This window comes from Coregonus lavaretus (assembly GCF_964263955.1).
Source record: "Coregonus lavaretus genome assembly, contig: HAP1_SCAFFOLD_324, whole genome shotgun sequence".
Lineage (NCBI taxonomy): Eukaryota > Metazoa > Chordata > Actinopteri > Salmoniformes > Salmonidae > Coregonus > Coregonus lavaretus.
Genome location: NW_028157408.1, coordinates 2,022 through 22,500, shown reverse-complemented (window position 1 = coordinate 22,500; position 20,479 = coordinate 2,022). Strand labels below are relative to the sequence as shown.

Sequence of the window (20,479 nt, the reverse complement as noted above, 5' to 3'; positions counted from 1 at the left end):
ACTCCATGGTGCTGAAAATAAAGTTCTGGTGTTGGGACAGCTTTATATAGGTAACAGTTTTTCTAACAGTTTGTGGGCACAGCTTGTCACCATTATAGTGCAATTAATGTATTGTTTAGTGTTTTGTTGTGTAGTGGCTTTGCTGGCATGCATCTAAAACAATTTTTTTGAGTTTGCCCCACCAAGATTGACATGCTAAAATTGCCACTGATTATATCATTCTGTCACGTGGGCCTACATTGCAATCAACATTTAATTGGGAAGGTTTTTTGGGAAAGCCTTGAGAAATGTTCATCCAAACAGCGCATGATGACTGGACTGCATATCGCAAATAGCCTACTAACCAAGACTAAGGACCAAACTTTTTCAATACCTGGTTTGCATACCCATTGTTGCCTTAGTTAGCATTTACTGGTAGATACAGTATCATAAATTGAAACGTCTTTCCTACCTACCGGCTACCGAGGTCATTCTTCTGTGAGCTGCTCCATGTGACTGTCACGGTTTCGGCCGAGGCTGCTCCTCCTCCTTGTTCGGGCAGGCTTTGGCGGTCGTCGTCCCCGGAGTACTAGCTGCCACCGTTCGATGTTTCATGTTTGTTTGGTTTTGTCTGTTTGTACACCTGTCCCTTGTTAGTGTTTGATTTTGTTTCCTATTTAGTTATCGTGTGTTGGGTCAGGTGTTATGTGTGATTGTTTTTTGTCAAGCTGTTGCTCTCTGTATTTACTCTCGTGTTTTGTTGTTTTTCGAGAGTCCGCACTGTGTGCGCTATCGTCGTTTTACGCACTGTGTTTATTGTGCGTAATTTGTATTTTGCCTCCCGGTTGGGTTGGCTGTTCGCCTGTTTGATGCTGCTTTCGTTTACTAAAGTCTGTTCACGAACGCCCGTGTTTCCTGCGCTTGATTTCCACACCGCATCTACACTCAGCTACTGACAGAATCACACATCACACCATGGAATCAGCAGGAGCAACCGCGCCAACGGACATCATGGAGGACCGTCTTCGTGGGCAGGAGGACAGGATCAACCAGATCGGTCACGCCCTGGATCGGGTGAGGAACACTCTCCACCGATGGGAAAGCAGCGGGGTACCCACGCCCCCACCTACCGGACCATCCCCATCGGTCAGTCCTCCTGTCCCCCTTCCGGAACCCAGCGGGATTCGGCTCTCGCTCCCGAGGGCGTACGACGGCTCCGCTGCCGGGTGTCAAGGGTTCCTGCTGCAAGTGGAGCTCTACCTCGCCACCGTACACCCGGCGCCCTCGGGACACGAGAGCGTCTCCGCCCTCATCTCCTGTCTCACCGGCAAGGCGTTGGAGTGGGCCAACGCCGAATGGAGGAGAATAGACGCCGCTACTATTACCTATGCGGAGTTCTCCCGCCGCTTCCGTGCCGTGTTTGACCATCCACCAGAAGGGAAGGCGGCGGGGGAGCGTCTGTTCTACCTCCGACAGGGGATGAGGAGCGCACAGGATTTTGCTTTGGAGTTCCGGACTCTAGCGGCAGATGCAGGGTGGAATGAGCGGGCCCTCATAGACCACTTCCGCTGCAGCCTCCGGGAGGACGTCCAGAGAGAGTTGGCGTGCAGGGATACCACGTTGTCGTTTGACCAACTGGTCGACATGGCCATTCGGCTGGACACCCTGCTCGCCACCCGTGGACGTCCCGGGTGGGGGTTGCCCATTCCACCTTCCGGCACCTCCGAGCCGAGCCCTATGGAGCTCGGAGGTGCTGGCGCTAGAGAACGGAGGAGTAGGAACCCGAGGGGGGCCGTTCCCTGCACCAACTGTGGCCAGGGAGGGCACACCGCGGCTAGGTGTTGGGGAAGGTCCCCCGGTGGAGGTGAAGGCAGGCCACGCATTGGGGAGTCCTCCCAGGTGAGTAGGCGCCCTACTTACCCAGAGCTTTCTGTCGTTCACATAACCTTGCCTGTTTGTTTCCCACAGGTTGCACCTCGTTCCCAGCATAAGGCGCTAGTAGATTCAGGCGCAGCTGGGAATTTTGTAGATCGCCAGTTCTGTGTAGAGTTAGGGATTCCTCTCCTTCCCGTTGATAAGCCTTTCCCTGTACATGCCCTAGATAGCCGTCCATTAGGATCTGGGTTAATTAGGGAGGTCACAGCGCCCCTTAGGATGAAGACGCAGGGGGGTCATGAGGAGACGATTCAGCTCTATCTGATTGACTCTCCTGCATATCCGGTGGTGCTGGGACTTCCCTGGTTGATTACCCATGATCCTACTATTTCGTGGCGAGAGAAAGCTCTTAAAGGGTGGTCTGTTCAGTGTGAGGGGCTATGTCTGGGTGTTTCCATAGGGGCGACCTCGGTGGAGAGTCCAAATCAAATGCCCGCACTGCATATTCCCCCCGAGTATGAGGATTTGACACTGGTGTTTAGTAAGACAAGGGCGGCGCAGCTGCCGCCTCATAGACAGGGGGATTGTGCGATAGATCTCCAGTTAGGAGCAGCACTCCCGCGGAGCCATGTGTATCCCTTGTCTCAAGAGGAGAGGAAGGCGATGGAAACTTACATCGCCGAGTCTCTGAGACAGGGATACATACGGGCCTCCACTTCACCCGCTTCCTCAAGCTTCTTTTTTGTGAAGAAAAAAGATTGAGGTTTGCGCCTGTGTATTGATTACCGCGGTCTCAATCAGATTACGGTGAAGTACAGTTATCCACTTCCTCTGATTGCGACTATGACGGAGTCATTACACGGTGCTCAGTTCTTCACAAAATTGGATCTCAGGAGCGCATATAACTTGGTGCGCATTAGAGAGGGCGATGAATGGAAGACAGCATTTAGCACGACCTCCGGTCATTACGAGTATCTCGTCATGCCATATGGGTTAATGAATACTCCCTCAGTCTTCCAATCCTTTGTAGATGAGATTTTCCGGGACATGCAGGGGCAGGGAGTAGTCGTGTACATAGACGATATTCTGGTGTACAGTTCTACCCGAGCTGAGCATGTAGCCCTGGTGCGCCGAGTGTTGAGGAGACTGTTGGAGCATGACCTATATGTCAAGGCAGAGAAATGTCTGTTCTTTCAGAAGTCGGTCTCCTTTTTGGGTTATCAGTTGTCTGCGTCAGGGGTGAAGATGGAGGTTGACCGGGTGTCAGCTGTGCGTAATTGGCAAACCCCAACCACTGTGAAAGAGGTGCAACAGTTCTTGGGTTTTGCGAATTATTACCGGAGGTTTATCCGGGGTTTTGGACAGGTGGCAGCTCCCATAACGTCTCTGTTGAAGGGGGGTCCGGTGCGCTTGCGGTGGTCAGCTGAGGCGGACAGGGCTTTTGGGAGACTGAAGGACCTGTTTACCTCGGCGCCGGTGTTGGCGCATCCGGATCCCGCTTTACCATTCCAGGTAGAGGTAGACGCGTCCGAGGCCGGTATTGGGGCCGTCCTCTCACAACGGTCTGGCACACCACCTAAGCTCCGCCCCTGTGCCTTTTATTCTAAGAAGCTCAGTCCGGCGGAGCGGAATTATGACGTAGGGGACAGGGAGCTGTTAGCCGTGGTACAGGCCCTAAAGGTGTGGAGGCATTGGCTTGAGGGGGCTCAACACCCTTTCCTCATTTTGACGGACCACCGTAACCTGGAGTACATCCGGGCAGCTAGGAGACTGAATCCTCGCCAGGCCCGCTGGACTATGTTTCTAGCCCGGTTTGTGTTTAAAATCACTTACATCCCTGGGTCCCAGAACGGGAAGGCAGATGCCCTGTCTCGGCGGTATGACACGGAGGAGAGGTCCGTTGAGCCCACTCCCATACTACCAAAGTCTTGTCTGGTGGCACCGGTGGTATGGGAGGTCGATGCAGAGATCGAGCGGGCGTTACGCACCGACCCAAGTCCTCCACAGTGTCCAGTGGGTCGGACGTACGTTCCGCTCGAGGTACGCGATCGCCTCATTTATTGGGCTCATACGTCCCCCTCCTCTGGACATCCAGGTATCGGCCGGACAGTTCACTGCCTTAGCACTAAGTACTGGTGGCCAACGTTAGCCAGGGATGTGAGGGTTTATGTCTCCTCCTGTTCGGTGTGTGCACAGTGTAAGGCGCCCAGACATTTGCCCAGGGGTAAGCTACAACCCCTGCCCGTTCCACAACGACCCTGGTCCCACCTCTCGGTGGACTTTGTTACAGACCTTCCCCCCTCACAGGGGAATACTACCATCCTGGTCGTTGTGGATCGGTTCTCGAAGGCCTGTCGTCTCCTTCCCATGCCGGGTCTCCCTACTGCCCTACAGACCGCTGAGGCTCTGTTTACCCATGTCTTCCGGCATTACGGGGTACCCGAGGATATAGTGTCTGATCGAGGCCCCCAGTTCACCTCCAGAGTGTGGAGAGCCTTTATGGAACGGTTGGGGGTTTCGGTGAGCCTTACCTCGGGTTACCACCCGGAGAGTAATGGGCAGGTTGAACGTGTCAACCAGGATGTGGGTAGGTTTCTGAGGGCTTATTGCCAGGGCCGGCCGGAGGAGTGGGCGAGATACGTTCCGTGGGGCGAGATGGCGCAGAACTCTCTCCGCCACTCCTCCACCCAACTAACCCCTTTCCAGTGTGTGTTAGGGTACCAGCCGGTTCTGGCACCTTGGCACGAGAGCCAGATCGAGGCCCCTGCGGTGGATGAGTGGGTGCGGCGCTCGGAGGAGACATGGAACGCTGCCCACGTCCATCTGCAGCGGGCCATCCGTCGGCATAAGACGAGCGCCGATCTCCACCGCAGTGAGGGGCCTGTATACGCACCTGGAGATCGAGTCTGGCTCTCGACCAGAAACCTGCCCCTCCGCCTGCCCTGCCGGAAGCTGGGTCGGCGGTTTGTGGGGCCATTCAAAGTCCTGAGGAGGTTGAACGAGGTGTGTTACAGGTTAGAACTGCCTATTGATTACAGGAATATTAACCCCTCGTTCCATGTGTCTCTCCTCAGGCCGGTGGTAGCTGGTCCACTCCAGGACTATGAGATAGAGGAGATTCCTCCGCCCCCGTTGGACATCGAGGGGGCTCCGGCGTACACTGTGAGGTCCATCCTTGATTCGAGACGCCGGATGGGGGGTCTCCAATATCTCGTGGAGTGGGAGGGGTACGGCCCGGAGGAGCGGTGCTGGGTGCCGAGGAGGGACATATTAGACCTGTCCCTGCTGACCGAGTTCCATCGGGGTCATCCTACGCGCCCTGCTCCGCGTCGTCCTGGTCGTCCCCGAGGCCGGGATCGGCGCACGGCTGGAGCCGCGCGTCAAGGGGGGGGTACTGTCACGGTTTCGGCCGAGGCTGCTCCTCCTCCTTGTTCGGGCAGGCTTCGGCGGTCGTCGTCCCCGGAGTACTAGCTGCCACCGTTCGATGTTTCATGTTTGTTTGGTTTTGTCTGTTTGTACACCTGTCCCTTGTTAGTGTTTGATTTTGTTTCCTATTTAGTTATCGTGTGTTGGGTCAGGTGTTATGTGTGATTGTTTTTTGTCAAGCTGTTGCTCTCTGTATTTACTCTCGTGTTTTGTTGTTTTTCGAGAGTCCGCACTGTGTGCGCTATCGTCGTTTTACGCACTGTGTTTATTGTGCGTAATTTGTATTTTGCCTCCCGGTTGGGTTGGCTGTTCGCCTGTTTGGTGCTGCTTTCGTTTACTGAAGTCTGTTCACGAACGCCCGTGTTTCCTGCGCTTGATTTCCACACCGCATCTACACTCAGCTACTGACAGTGACAACCAGTTGAGAGCTCAGTGCTCTTGCTGACTGCAGATGATATTCTGCTGAAACTAAACTATGTGTGCTGCGCGCATGTGAATATATTTCACGTGCTTTGCGATTGGGTAGGCTACTTTGTGCATGATTTCGCTATTGTAGCCGACTACATCATTAATAAGTTGTATACCTCCACTACACTACTTTTATATGCAAAGGAAGGGATTAAGAAGTCAGTATAGGCAATGCCCACTGAAAGAAATGTGGGAATAGGGCATATACCAGCATATAGCCTCCACTACGCCACTGACCCTTTGTGTTTTACAAAAAGTCATATCACCAACGCTTGATTGGCATAAACACACATATTAGTTGAAGGCAGTTAGCTGCTGTAGGGACTTATATTTACAGAAATTTTAATCTATGTGCCTTGTCCCCTTCAAAATAAATATTTTCAAAGTAAAGTATCGTTGGTTATCTAATGAATCAGCTACATTGGACCAATGGAGGGTGTGTGTGGCCAGTTCACTCTTGTCTGTTCTAAAAGATGACAGACTTGACACTCTAAGCCCTGGGTGGCAGTTAAACTCTCCTTTCCTCCTGTCACTCAGGCGTAACCGCGGCAGCCGTAACTGTGGTGAAGGGTTATTAGCTGTCAAGCAGAGTTAGCAGTTAGTGAAGCGAGTTGGGGGCCTTGGCACCCTCAGAGCTATTACTGTTCACATACACAGACAGAAAGATGCACACACACACACCCTCACACACACACACACACACACACACAAACTCACACATACACACACACACACACGCTCACACACACACACACACACACACACACACACACACACACACACACACACACACACACACACACACACACACAACCCTACACACCACACTCACACACTCTGTCTATACACACTCACCAACAGCTTCCGACAGCCCGTAGACTCTCTGTCCACTACGCCACTGACCCTTTGTGTTTTACAAAAAGTGCAGTCTCATACATGAGTGCGCTGGTATTACGGTTGCTGTCCTTTTAGCGTCACGAACCTGTCACACACTGAAGGCCTAGGTCCAATAGGTTCGCCACTGTGCAGACATGTCTATAATAGATACAATTTCAACCTTTCTCCCCTTTACTAATAGTGAGTGCGCAACTTTCCAACAATTTCCCCCACTCTTTCCTACCAGCTAGTGAAGGAAATTGGGACAGAGTTTGAGGATATTTTTCAATTAAAGTAAAGGACAGTAATGTTATGAGTAAAGTAGGAATACCAGGTTTCAATAGGCAATTGTTATTTCTTGCTTTTATGCGCTGACTGAAAGAAACGGATAATTATGAGTTTTTTAGCCTGTTGGTCTCGGCTGGTCTGGGGAAGAAATTACGGGTCCTCACTGTCCGAGACTGAGTCAAGACCGAGTCAAGACTGAGTCAAGACCGAGTCAAGACCGAGTAAGAATTTATCCGACACTGACACAGAGACAAGACCGAAACACCCTATGTGGTCTCGAGTATTACAACACTGCCAACCTGCCTCACAACCGCGGACCATGTGTAACCACGCCAGCCCAGGACATCCATACCGCGGACCATGTGTAACCACGCCAGCCCAGGACATCCATATCCGGCTTCTTCACCTGCAGGATCGTCTGAGACCAGCCACCCAGACAGCTGATGAAACTGAGAAGTATTTCTGTTTGTAATAAAAAACGAATTCTGATTGGCTGGGCCTTGCTCCCCAGTGTGTGGGCCTGGCTGCCAAGTGGGTGGGCCTATGCCCTCCAAGGCCCACCCATGGCTGCGCACCTGCCCAGTCATGTGAAATCCATAGATTAGGCCCTAATGAATTTATTGCAATTGACTGATTTCCTTATATGAACTGTAACTCAGTAAAACCGTTGAAATTGTTGCATGTTGCGTTTATATTTGTATTCAGTGTACATGTACAGTATATTTAAACGTACTGCTGTGTGTGTTGAGTATATGGTGTTTATCCAGAGACCAGCCTCCCAGATTAGAAGGGTCCAGTTCAAAGCCCTGTAGTACTGCTGTCCTCTTCTCCCATAGGATCAGACTGGCACACGACTCATACTCATACCCCACCGACACTTTGGAGGGAGCGAGACAGAGAGGGGGAGAGAAAATATAGTTAATAAACAAAGTAGTATGGAGACAAGCAACTCTTCAATGCTCAGGACAGTCAACCCCAGACAGACAGACAGACAGACAGACAGACCAACCACTAATAAAGTAAAGTGAGCTGCAGTTACATGTATAATTGTTATATTTACAGCTAGAGCTACCCAAGAGCTAAGTATGAGTCCTATGATGGTAGCACAGCTTGTACTCTTTAGCACCTGTCCAGACCTGTCCAGACCAGACCTGTACAGACCAGACCAGACCTGTCCAGACCAGACCAGACCTGTCCAGACCAGACCAGACAAGACCAGACCAGATCTGTCCAGACCAGACCAGACCTGTCCAGACCAGACCAGACCTGTACAGACGTAGCCGGCCGCGACCGGGAGATCCATGGGGCGGCGCACAATTGGCCCAGCGTCGTCCAGGGTAGGGGAGGGAATGGCCGGCAGGGATGTAGCTCAGTTGGTAGAGCATGGCGTTTGCAATGCCAGGGTTGTGGGTTCGATTCCCACGGGGGGCCAGTATGAAAATATAAAAAAATAATGTATGCACTCACTAACTGTAAGTCGCTCTGGATAAGAGTGTCTGCTAAATGACTAAAATGTAAATGTACAGACCAGACCCTTCCTCCTCTCACCCCACTAACACATCGTTAAGGCCATAACCCAATTAACATTGTCGTTATGGCGTGAAATCAATTAAAAACATGTTCATTTGAAAGAGAGAGGGTGTTGGGTTTACTGTCCCAACAGACAGTTCTGTGACAACTAAGAAGTGTTGTCATGGTGACAGATCCATTTATCTCCCATCATGCAACACACACAAACACTTACATACATACACGCACACACACACACAAACCCTACACACCGCACTCACACACTCTGTCTATACACACTCACCGACAGCTTCCGACAGCCCGTAGATTCTCTGTCCATAGGCATCTGTTTTATCCCAAATGTAGGTGTAGGCCAGGTTGGGCGAGGCGTGGAACCACTTCTGGAAGAGATGTCCCTCCACAGCCACCATCAGATGGACCTTGAGCAGGCCCAGAGACACCATGACTGGGGTCATGGTCACCTTCAGCAGGCTGCGGTAACCAGACGTCCTGGAGCTCAGGTAGCACAGCTTCAGACTGGTCCCTGGAACATCTATCATCTCGTGGAGCACCTGGAGAGAGAGAGAGGAGAGAAGGATGAGAGGAGAGGAGTGGAGAGGAGAGGAAAGTGCTTCAGACTGGCGCCTGGAACATCTATCATCTCATGGAGAGAGAGAGAGAGAGAGAGAGAGAGAGAGAGAGAGAGAGAGAGAGAGAGAGAGAGAGAGAGAGAGAGAGAGAGAGAGAGAGAGAGAGAGAGAGAGAGAGAGAGAGAGAGAGAGAGAGAGAGAGAGAGAGAGAGAGAAGAGAGAGAGATTCAGAGATATTCAGAGATTCAGACTTGCGCCTGGAACATCTATCATCTCATGGAGAGAGGGAGACAAACACCAAATTGAGACTGCATGCAGTATTCTTCAAAAAGTAAAATTACTTGACAAATTGGAAAGAATTAACAAAAAAAACTGAGCAAACTAGAATGCTATTTGGCCCTTAACAGAGTGTACACAGTGGCAGAATACCTTACCACTGTGACTGACCCAAACCTAAGGAAAGCTTTGACTATGTACAGACTCAGTGAGCATAGCCTTGCTATTGAGAAAGGCCGCCGTAGGCAGACCTGGCTCTCAAGAGAAGACACGCTATGTGCACACTGCCCACAAAATGAGGTGGAAACTGAGCTGCACTTCCTAACCTCCTGCCAAATGTATGACCATTTTAGAGACACATATTTCGCTCAGATTTCACAGATCCACAAAGAATTTGAAAACAAACCCAATTTTGATAAACTCCCTACTGGGTGAAAAACCACAGTGTGCCATCACAGCAGCAAGATTTGTGACCTGTTGCCACAAGAAAAGGGCATTATTTTCCCATTTGTACTTTAACTATTTGAAATGTTTGATTCTTTTGGAACTTGTGAGTGTAATGTTTACTGTTAATTTGTATAATTTTTCACTGTACCCTGGAACATCTATCATCTCATGGAGAGAGAGAGAGAGAGAAAGAGAGAGAGAGAGAGAGAGAAAGAGAGAGAGAGAGAGAGAGAGAGAGAGAGATTCAGACTTGTGCCTGGGACATCTATCATCTCATGGAGAGAGAGAGACACATGCTCAACATGAGCTCCTGATTTATTTCTAAATCTAAAAATAATTAAAGATAAGAAGTGATGAACAACAAGTCTATTCAATCAGACTATAAAAAAAGTAACTTTGCTCCTCAAATTAAGAAGTTTTGACTCTCACTAGCTAGCTACACAACAAAAACCTAGCCAGCAGGCTAACAAGCCAGCCAGAAAATTGAGCTAGAACAAACCTAGCAAGGGGAGTTAATACAACTACATCAAACGACCAAACTGAGTGAATAAATAAAAAAGAAGCACAGACTCTAACTTTAAACATATCTTCTGTTTTTGTGTGTGAAGATTTTTTCACTCTTTTTGCTGTTTTTTGAGCTAAACAGGAGCTAGCTAGCAACAGCAGCAGACAAACACAACTGCTTGCCATGTCAACGGTGCAGCAGAACAGAGCAGCAGCAGCAGTAGTAGCAGAGCCCACAGGCACCATGTCCCCACTCCCCCTCAGCACTGAGTCCATTTTCTATCCCCCAGACGCCAAAAACAACACCATGAGGAAAGCTTTTAAACAGAATCTACTAAAGGGGAGGCCAGAAACCCTTTTCACAGACGGTGATATGAGTAATCTCATCTTTCTCACTGACCAGCCAAATGCATGGCGCTCAGCAGTCTACTCTCACTACCCATCCATAAAGAAAGAGGGAATCTGTAATGGGTGGAAGCTGAAAGTCAAAGAGACAGACGATCCTGACAGCACCATGATAACAATCAACCTCTACAAGACTGGGACTGTCATGGTGCAAGGTAACCTTAGGCTGTTTGAAACAGACTTTCAGATCATTAAGGAGAGAGCAGAGAGAGAGAAGGACACCACCAGTGACATGCCCTCCCACAAGACAAACTCCACCAGCACCACCCTCACCACCCTCACCCCCACTATCCCCACCCAAAAAGGCACATCCAGCACCTCTCTTCCCACCATAGTGGAGGACACGCCCCAGGAGGAGAGCGACCCCCTCAGTGCAGAGCAGGCTCAGGCCCTCCTCACCACCATGGCTGCCATGAGGGATCAGTTCACCAAACTGGAGGGGGAGGTGGTCCTGCTCAGGAAGAGTGTGAGCAAACAGCAACCAGACATCCACACCTTAGAAGAGCTCCTAACCAAGGTGCGGACAGAGCAGGACAGCAGCCTTGCAACACAGCTGAAAGAAGTTCAGCAAGAGAGAGACGGACTCAAGAGAGAGCTGGCTGATCTAACAAAGGAGGTGAGAGAGCTCCAAAAAGACAGGCAGAGCAGTAATAACGAGCTGACCACACTAAGAGAGGAGCTGCAGGAGAGAAAGAGAACAGAGGACAGGCTGCAGGAACAGCTAGATCACCACTCTATGACCTGCCCTCACACAGCAGAGGAGCCCACCTCAACCAGCCATGCCTCCCCCCCAGCCCACAGAACAGCCTCCCACTGACAGTGGCTCCGGCACAGACCAGCCACACCCCAGCTCCAACACCCACCAGCCCCAACTCTACCCCCTCCAGTCCAGAAGAAACACTGGCTGAGATTGTCCTGTTGATGGACTCAAATGGGAAGTTTGTCCAGGAGAATAAACTTTTCCCTAGACACAAAATGAGAAAGGTGTGGTGCCCAACAACGCAGAGTGCCATGGCGCTGCTTGATAAGGCCCAGCTCGGGTCGCCAAGCCACATAATCATACACACCGGAAGCAACGACCTGCGTGCTCAGCAGGAGAGGGTGGCGACTTCACTACGGGGAGTGATTGAGAAGGCCTCCGCAATCTTCCCCAACTCAAGGATCGTGGTGTCAACCCTTCTACAGAGGAAGGACTTCCACCCTGTCACAATCCAAAGAATAAACGCCAGCCTCTCTCGGGACTGTGCCCTGCGACCCAATGTACACCTGGCCCACCATCCCACCCTCGATCTGGACTGTCTCTATGACCATGTTCACCTGTATAGGGAGACAGTCCCCATCCTTGCTAAGACTTTCAAGGATGTCGCTTTAAACCGCATCCCGACCTCTCCACCCAGGAACAGCGGAGCAATCTGCACCCCCCCGAGATCACAGAGACAACACCCCGGACCAGCACACTGGACCCCACAGCCACGGCCACAGCACCACCAACCTCAATATGGAGATAAACGAGGAGAATCAATCTCCAAGAGAAAACGCGACTCCTCGACTGATACAGATGATTTATGCTTTTCACCAATGGGACTGGTAAGTGTTGAAAGCGACTTGTTGAAGTCAATAAATGACAAACTGGGCATACTAGAGTTGGTCAGTGATGATGTAAAAGAGTTGAAGGCGAGTCTTGAAATGAGTGACGGAAAAGCTGCGATAATGGAGAGCGATACAAAAAAACTAAAAGGGACAGTCACTAGGATGGAAACGGACGTTAAGGAACTTAAAAAGGATAACAACTTTCTGAGAGAAGCCTTACTAGACATACAAACTAGATCGATGAGAGAAAAGTACTTACGGGTATCCATGAAAAAGAGGGAGAGATTACAGAAAAAATTGTGAATGACTTCTTTCTTACAGCGCTTCAAATTCCACTTGAGGCTGTCGACAAAATCCAACTCGAACGTGTACACCGTTTCGGACAAAGAGGACAGAAATATGAGCGTCCAATCGTTGCCAAATGTGCTTTTTTTTAAGGATAAAGTAATGGTTAAAAGCCTAGGTAAAAGACTTGCTGGCACGAAAATAGGCATGAATGATCAGTTCCCAAGGGAGATTGCAGAACGGCGCAAAGTTCTGTACCCAATCTTCAAGGAAAATAGATCAAAAGGGAAGCGTGCTGCTCTTGTTGTCGATAAACTGTATATTGACAACCAAATGTTCTGCGACACAAAGACTACTCCATGGCTATTCTGAAAGTTCTATAAGAGGAGTCGAATAATGGAACACCCAATACTAGCCATGGTAGGGATTGTAATAATAAAGCACATTTATAGTAGGTATAGTATTTTATAAAGGGAAAAGACGGTATTTTATCAAGAAAAGATAACAAGCAAAATAATACATCTTCCAATACAACTAAATTAGAACACAAGTACTCAATCAACATAGTGAAGATAAAAACATAGCAAACAGAAGACAGAGAAGGCACAGTATGTGGGTATGTCTGGATGAATTGTGATGGAAGGTGTGGTGTGCGTTTTTGTGTTTGAATAAGCCTGAGCCTGCCTGGCAGGGTTGGTTCTACAAAGCCAGAGCCCCCTGATGGGAGAGCATAATATACAAGGAAATTCTCAAAGCTGCTAATGAGAACCTTGACGACCTTGTACCTAGCTGGTGGGGATTCAGGTGGGGTACCCCCACCCATGTAGTGGCAGTGCTGGCAACACTGGCTGCAGTAACCCATGGGGAGGGGGTCACAGTCGGACAATCAGAGAGGGGGCTTATCATTGTGGCCCAGGTGGCACAAAATAATCAAAGGTCTGACTGTACTGAGATGCTTGGGGAAAATGGTTACAACGGGGGACCAGAGTGTTTGTGTCTCAGGTGAAGAGGGTGGATCTGATCTCCATCACCTAGGACTTGACATAGATTATATAGATTAATCAAATCTCACATTGTTGTCAATTTTTGCTCAATCTTGCATGCTTTCTCAAACAGCTGTAACTGTATATGTATTCGTATATGCATTCGTAAATTAGGTCCTTTCTTGAGTTGGGCTCTGGGATGTAACAACCGTTGAGCATCTGATTTTATGGTTGATTGTGGAGGAAAGGGGTTGAGTGTGTTAGAGTATGTGCGTGTGTTTATCCCACATATGTTGCAAGGGGGGTAAGGATGTTAGGGAGAATATAGGATGAACCACAATAATTGTTTGCTAAAATAATAAATGCTTGTCAAAAATGTAATGTAATACAATGGCAATCCGGGTTATAGGTTAAAATCCTACGCATGAACTGCCGCCATTATTACGCATATTAATTGATAATGCTGGAAAATAAGATATGCAAGATATTTGAATAGATATATATTTTTAAATAGCTATATATATACAGTGGGGAGAACAAGTATTTGATACACTGCCGATTTTGCAGGTTTTCCTACTTACAAAGCATGTAGAGGTCTGTAATTTTTATCATAGGTAAGAGACGGAATCTAAAACAAAAATCCAGAAAATCACATTGTATGATTTTTAAGTAATTCATTTGCATTTTATTGCATGACATAAGTATTTGATACATCAGAAAAGCAGAACTTAATATTTGGTACAGAAACCTTTGTTTGCAATTACAGAGATCATACGTATGTACTCCCGAGTGGCGCAGTGGTCTAAGGCACTGCATGGCAGTGCTAGCTGTGCCACTAGAGATCCTGGTTCAAATCCAGGCTCTGTCGTAGCCGGCCGTGACTGGGAGACCCATGGGGCGGCGCACAATTGGCCCAGCGTCGTCCAGGGTAGGGGAGGGAATGGTTGGCAGGGATGTAGCTCAGTTGGTAGAGCTTGGTGTTTGCAACGCCAGGGTTGTGGGTTCGATTCCCATGGGTGGCCAGTATGAAAAATATAAAATAATGTATCCACTAACTGTAAGTCGCTCTGGATAAGAGCGTCTACTAAAATGTAAATGTAATACGTTTCCTGTAGGTCTTGACCAGGTTTGCACACGCTGCAGCAGCGATTTTGGCCCACTCCTCCATACAGACCTTCTCCAGATCCTTCAGGTTTCGGGGCTGTCGCTGGGCAATACGGACTTTCAGCTCCCTCCAAAGATTTTCTATTGGGTTCAGGTCTGGAGACTGGCTAGGCCACTCCAGGACCTTGAGATGCTTCTTACGGAGCCACTCCTTAGTTGCCCTGGCTGTGTGTTTCGGGTCGTTGTCATGCTGGAAGACCCAGCCACGACCCATCTTCAATGCTCTTACTGATGGAAGGAGGTTGTTGGCCAAGATCTCGCGATACATGGCCCCATCCATCCTCCCCTCGATACGGTGCAGACGTCCTGTCCCCTTTGCAGAAAAGCATCCCCAAAGAATGATGTTTCCACCTCCATGCTTCACGGTTGGGATGGTGTTCTTGGGGTTGTACTCATCTTTCTTCTTCCTCCAAACATGGCGAGTGGAGTTTAGACCAAAAAGCTCTATTTTTGTCTCATCAGACCACATGACCTTCTCCCATTCCTCCTCTGGATCATCCAGATGGTCATTGGCAAACTTCAGACGGGCCTGGACATGCGCTGGCTTGAGCAGGGGGACCTTGCGTGCGCTGCAGGATTTTAATCCATGACGGCGTAGTGTGTTACTAATAGTTTTCTTTGAGACTGTGGTCCCAGCTCTCTTCAGGTCATTGACCAGGTCCTGCCGTGTAGTTCTGGGCTGATCCCTCACCTTCCTCATGATCATTGATGCCCCACGAGGTGAGATCTTGCATGGAGCCCCAGACCGAGGGTGATTGACCGTCATCTTGAACTTCTTCCATTTTCTAATAATTGCACCAACAGTTGTTGCCTTCTCACCAAGCTGCTTGCCTATTGTCCTGTAGCCCATCCCAGCCTTGTGCAGGTCTACAATTTTATCCCTGATGTCCTTACACAGCTCTCTGGTCTTGGCCATTGTGGAGAGGTTGGAGTCTGTTTGATTGAGTGTGTGGACAGGTGTCTTTTATACAGGTAACGAGTTCAAACAGGTGCGGGTAATACAGGTAATGAGTGGAGAACAGCAGGGCTTCTTAAAGAAAAACTAACAGGTCTGTGAGAGCCGGAATTCTTACTGGTTGGTAGGTGATCAAATACTTATGTCATGCAATAAATTGCAAATGAATTACTTAAAAATCATACAATGTGATTTTCTGGATTTTTGTTTTAGATTCCGTCTCTCACAGTTGAAGTGTACCTATGATAACAATTACAGACCTCTACATGCTTTGTAAGTAGGAAAACCTGCAAAATCGGCAGTGTATCAAATACTTGTTCTCCCCACTGTATATATTGAGGTGAGAGCATTGGAAATGCTTTTGGCGGTTGACCTGCTTCTGTTTTGTGGGTGGTACTGTGTGCTGTTTTCGATGGATGGGTCCTGGCCTCTCGGGGCCCTAGGGATCCGGAGGGACCGGGGTGGTATGCCGATCACTGGGATTACGGCCCAACTTGGGACGGGGAGGGGCTTTAGCGGGGAAATTAGTGGAGAACAATTGGAGGGATCCTTAGTAGCAATGCAAATATCATGGTACAGCTACAGTGGGGGAAAAAAGTATTTAGTCAGCCACCAATTGTGCAAGTTCTCCCACTTAAATACACGTCAACTATGACAGACAAATTGAGAAAAAATAATCTAGAAAATCACATTGTAGGATTTTTAATGAATTTATTTGCAAATTATGGTGGAAAATAAGTATTTGGTCACCTACAAACAAGCAAGATTTCTGGCTCTCACAGACCTGTAACTTCTTCTTTAAGAGGCTCCTCTGTCCTCCGCTCGTTACCTGTATAAATGGCACCTGTTTGAACTTGTTATCAGTATAAAAGACACCTGTCCACAACCTCAAACAGTCACACTCCAAACTCCACTATGGCCAAGACCAAAGAGCTGTCAAAGGACACCAGAAACAAAATTGTAGACCTGCACCAGGCTGGGAAGACTGAATCTGCAATAGGTAAGCAGCTTGGTTTGAAGAAATCAACTGTGGGAGCAATTATTAGGAAATGGAAGACATACAAGACCACTGATAATCTCCCTCGATCTGGGGCTCCACGCAAGATCTCACCCCGTGGGGTCAAAATGATCACAAGAACGGTGAGCAAAAATCCCAGAACAACACGGGGGGACCTAGTGAATGACCTGCAGAGAGCTGGGACCAAAGTAACAAAGCCTACCATCAGTAACACACTACGCCGCCAGGGACTCAAATCCTGCAGTGCCAGACGTGTCCCCCTGCTTAAGCCAGTACATGTCCAGGCCCGTCTGAAGTTTGCTAGAGTGCATTTGGATGATCCAGAAGAGGATTGGGAGAATGTCATATGGTCAGATGAAACCAAAATAGAACTTTTTGGTAAAAACTCAACTCGTCGTGTTTGGAGGACAAAGAATGCTGAGTTGCATCCAAAGAACACCATACCTACTGTGAAGCATGGGGGTGGAAACATCATGCTTTGGGGCTGTTTTTCTGCAAAGGGACCAGGACGACTGATCCGTGTAAAGGAAAGAATGAATGGGGCCATGTATCGTGAGATTTTGAGTGAAAACCTCCTTCCATCAGCAAGGGCATTGAAGATGAAACGTGGCTGGGTCTTTCAGCATGACAATGATCCCAAACACACCGCCCGGGCAACGAAGGAGTGGCTTCGTAAGAAGCATTTCAAGGTCCTGGAGTGGCCTAGCCAGTCTCCAGATCTCAACCCCATAGAAAATCTTTGGAGGGAGTTGAAAGCCTGTGTTGCCCAGCGACAGCCCCAAAACATCACTGCTCTAGAGGAGATCTGCATGGAGGAATGGGCCAAAATACCAGCAACAGTGTGTGAAAACCTTGTGAAGACTTACAGAAAATGTTTGACCTGTGTCATTGCCAACAAAGGGTATATAACAAAGTATTGAGAAACTTTTGTTATTGACCAAATACTTATTTTCCACCATAATTTGCAAATATATTCATTAAAAATCCTACAATGTGATTTTCTGGATTTTTTTTTTCTCATTTTGTCTGTCATAGTTGACGTGTACCTATGATGAAAATTACAGGCCTCTCTCATCTTTTTAAGTGGGAGAACTTGCACAATTGGTGGCTGACTAAATACTTTTTTCCCCCACTGTATATGGACACTCAATCACTATGGTATTTTTTATGGGTAAATTTACAAACATATATAATGATAAATAGTTTTGAAACTTGTATCTCATTATCGTATGTTGTGAAATAAGTATAGCCAGTTATAATTGTAATAGCAGATAACAAAAGAAGAACAATATTTACATGGCTCCAAGAGAAGGAATATAATATCTATTGTTTACAGGAAACTCATTCAACAATTCTAGATGAAGTTGCGTGGAAAAAGGAATGGGGGGGGGGGGGGGGGAAATATACTTCTCCCATGGGCAAAGAAACTCAAAAGGGGTGATGATATTAATTAACAGTAATTTCGATCCGAATGTGCAAATTGTCCAAACAGATACGCAAGGTAGATGGATTATTTGAAATATGTTATTGGACCATAAACAGATATGTCTCATTAACCTTTATGGACCAAATAAAGATGATCCACACTTCTTTGACAATATATATAATAAATTATCAACCCTGCAAGCAACTTAAGACTCTATTATTATGGTGGGAGATTATAATACCGTTTTAAATAGCTCAATGGACCGTAAAGGAAATCACACTACAAACAATCACCCTCATGCTCTTAAGGAAATCATGAATGTTATGGATACATTAGAACTAGTAGATATATGGAGGCTTAAATATCCTGATCTAGTGAGATATAGAGTACAGTGGGGGAAAAAGTCTTTAGTCAGCCACCAATTGTGCAAGTTCTTCCACTTAAAAAGATGAGAGAGGCCTGTAATTTTCATCATAGGTACATGTCAACTATGACAGACAAAATGAGAAAGAAAAATCCAGAAAATCACATTGTAGGATTTTTTATGAATTTATTTGCAAATTATGGTGGAAAATAAGTATTTGGTCAATAACAAAAGTTTCTCAATACTTTGTTATATACCCTTTGTTGGCAATGACACAGGTCAAACATTTTCTGTAAGTCTTCACAAGGTTTTCACACACTGTTGCTGGTATTTTGGCCCATTCCTCCATGCAGATCTCCTCTAGAGCAGTGATGTTTTGGGGCTGTCGCTGGGCAAGGTCCTGGACTTTCAACTCCCTCCAAAGATTTTCTATGGGGTTGAGATCTGGAGACTGGCTAGGCCACTCCAGGACCTTGAAATGCTTCTTACGAAGCCACTCCTTCGTTGCCCGGGCGGTGTGTTTGGGATCATTGTCATGCTGAAAGACCCAGCCACGTTTCATCTTCAATGCCCTTGCTGATGGAAGGAGGTTTTCACTCAAAATCTCACGATACATGGCCCCATTCATTCTTTCCTTTACACGGATCAGTCGTCCTGGTCCCTTTGCAGAAAAACAGCCCCAAAGCATGATGTTTCCACCCCCATGCTTCACAGTAGGTATGGTGTTCTTTGGATGCAACTCAGCATTCTTTGTCCTCCAAACACGACGAGTTGAGTTTTTACCAAAAAGTTATATTTTGGTTTCATCTGACCATATGACATTCTCCCAATCCTCTTCTGGATCATCCAAATGCACTCTAGCAAACTTCAGACGGGCCTGGACATGTACTGGCTTAAGCAGGGGGACACGTCTGGCACTGCAGGATTTGAGTCCCTGGCGGCGTAGTGTGTTACTGATGGTAGGCTTTGTTACTTTGGTCCCAGCTCTCTGCAGGTCATTCACTAGGTCCCCCCGTGTGGTTCTGGGATTTTTGCTCACCGTTCTTGTGATCATTTTGACCCCACAGGGTGAGATCTTGCGTGGAGCCCCAGATCGAGGGAGATTATCAGTGGTCTTGTATGTCTTCCATTTCCTAATAATTGCTCCCACAGTTGATTTCTTCAAACCAAGCTGCTTACCTATTGCAGATTCAGTCTTCCCAGCCTGGTGCAGGTCTACAATTTTGTTTCTGGTGTCCTTTGACAGCTCTTTGGTCTTGGCCATAGTGGAGTTTGGAGTGTGACTGTTTGAGGTTGTGGACAGGTGTCTTTTATACTGATAACAAGTTCAAACAGGTGCCATTTTTACAGGTAACGAGCGGAGGACAGAGGAGCCTCTTAAAGAAGAAGTTACAGGTCAGTGAGAGCCAGAAATCTTGCTTGTTTGTAGGTGACCAAATACTTATTTTCCACCACAATTTGCAAATAAATTCATTAAAAATCCTACAATGTGATTTTCTGGAAAAAAAATCTCAATTTGTCTGTCATAGTTGACGTGTACCTATGATGAAAATTACAGGCCTCTCTCATCTTTTTAAGTGGGAGAACTTGCACAATTGGTGGCTGACTAAATACTTTTTCCCCCACTGTATATTGAATTAAATTGAGAGAGAGGAGAGAGAGAGAGAGAGAGAGAGAGAGAGAGAGAGAGAGAGAGAGAGAGAGAGAGAGAGAGAGAGAGAGAGAGAGAGAGAGAGAGAGAGAGAGAGAGAGAGAGAGAGAGAGAGAGAGAGAGAGAGAGAGAGAGAGAGAGAGATTCAGAGATTCAGACTGGCGCCTGGGACATCTATCATCTCATGGAGAGAGAGAGAGAGAGAGAGAGAGAGAGAGAGAGAGAGAGAGAGAGAGAGAGAGAGAGGGGAGAGAGAGAGAGAGAGAGAGAGAGGAGAGAGAGAGAGAGAGGAGAGAGAGAGAGAGAGAGAGAGAGATTCAGAGATTCAGACTGGCGCCTGGAACATCTATCATCTTATGGAGAGAGAGAGAGAGAGACAGAGAGATGTCAAATTGGCTTT

At 47.8% G+C, this 20,479-nt stretch overlaps 1 protein-coding gene across 1 annotated transcript in view; it reads right to left on the bottom strand.

Moving 5' to 3' along the window:
* LOC311125464 (teneurin-2-like) overlaps window positions 1-8,993 on the bottom strand; it is a gene marked incomplete at both ends in the record, with an annotated part of 60,498 nt that extends 51,505 nt beyond the window's left edge. Inside the window, 2 exons of the mRNA XM_084199513.1 lie at window positions 7,646-7,789; window positions 8,726-8,993. Coding sequence (XP_084055639.1) covers window positions 7,646-7,789; window positions 8,726-8,993 — 412 coding nt within the window. The remainder of the gene's footprint in view (window positions 1-7,645; window positions 7,790-8,725) is intronic.
* Window positions 8,994-20,479: the final 11,486 nt, after the last annotated feature.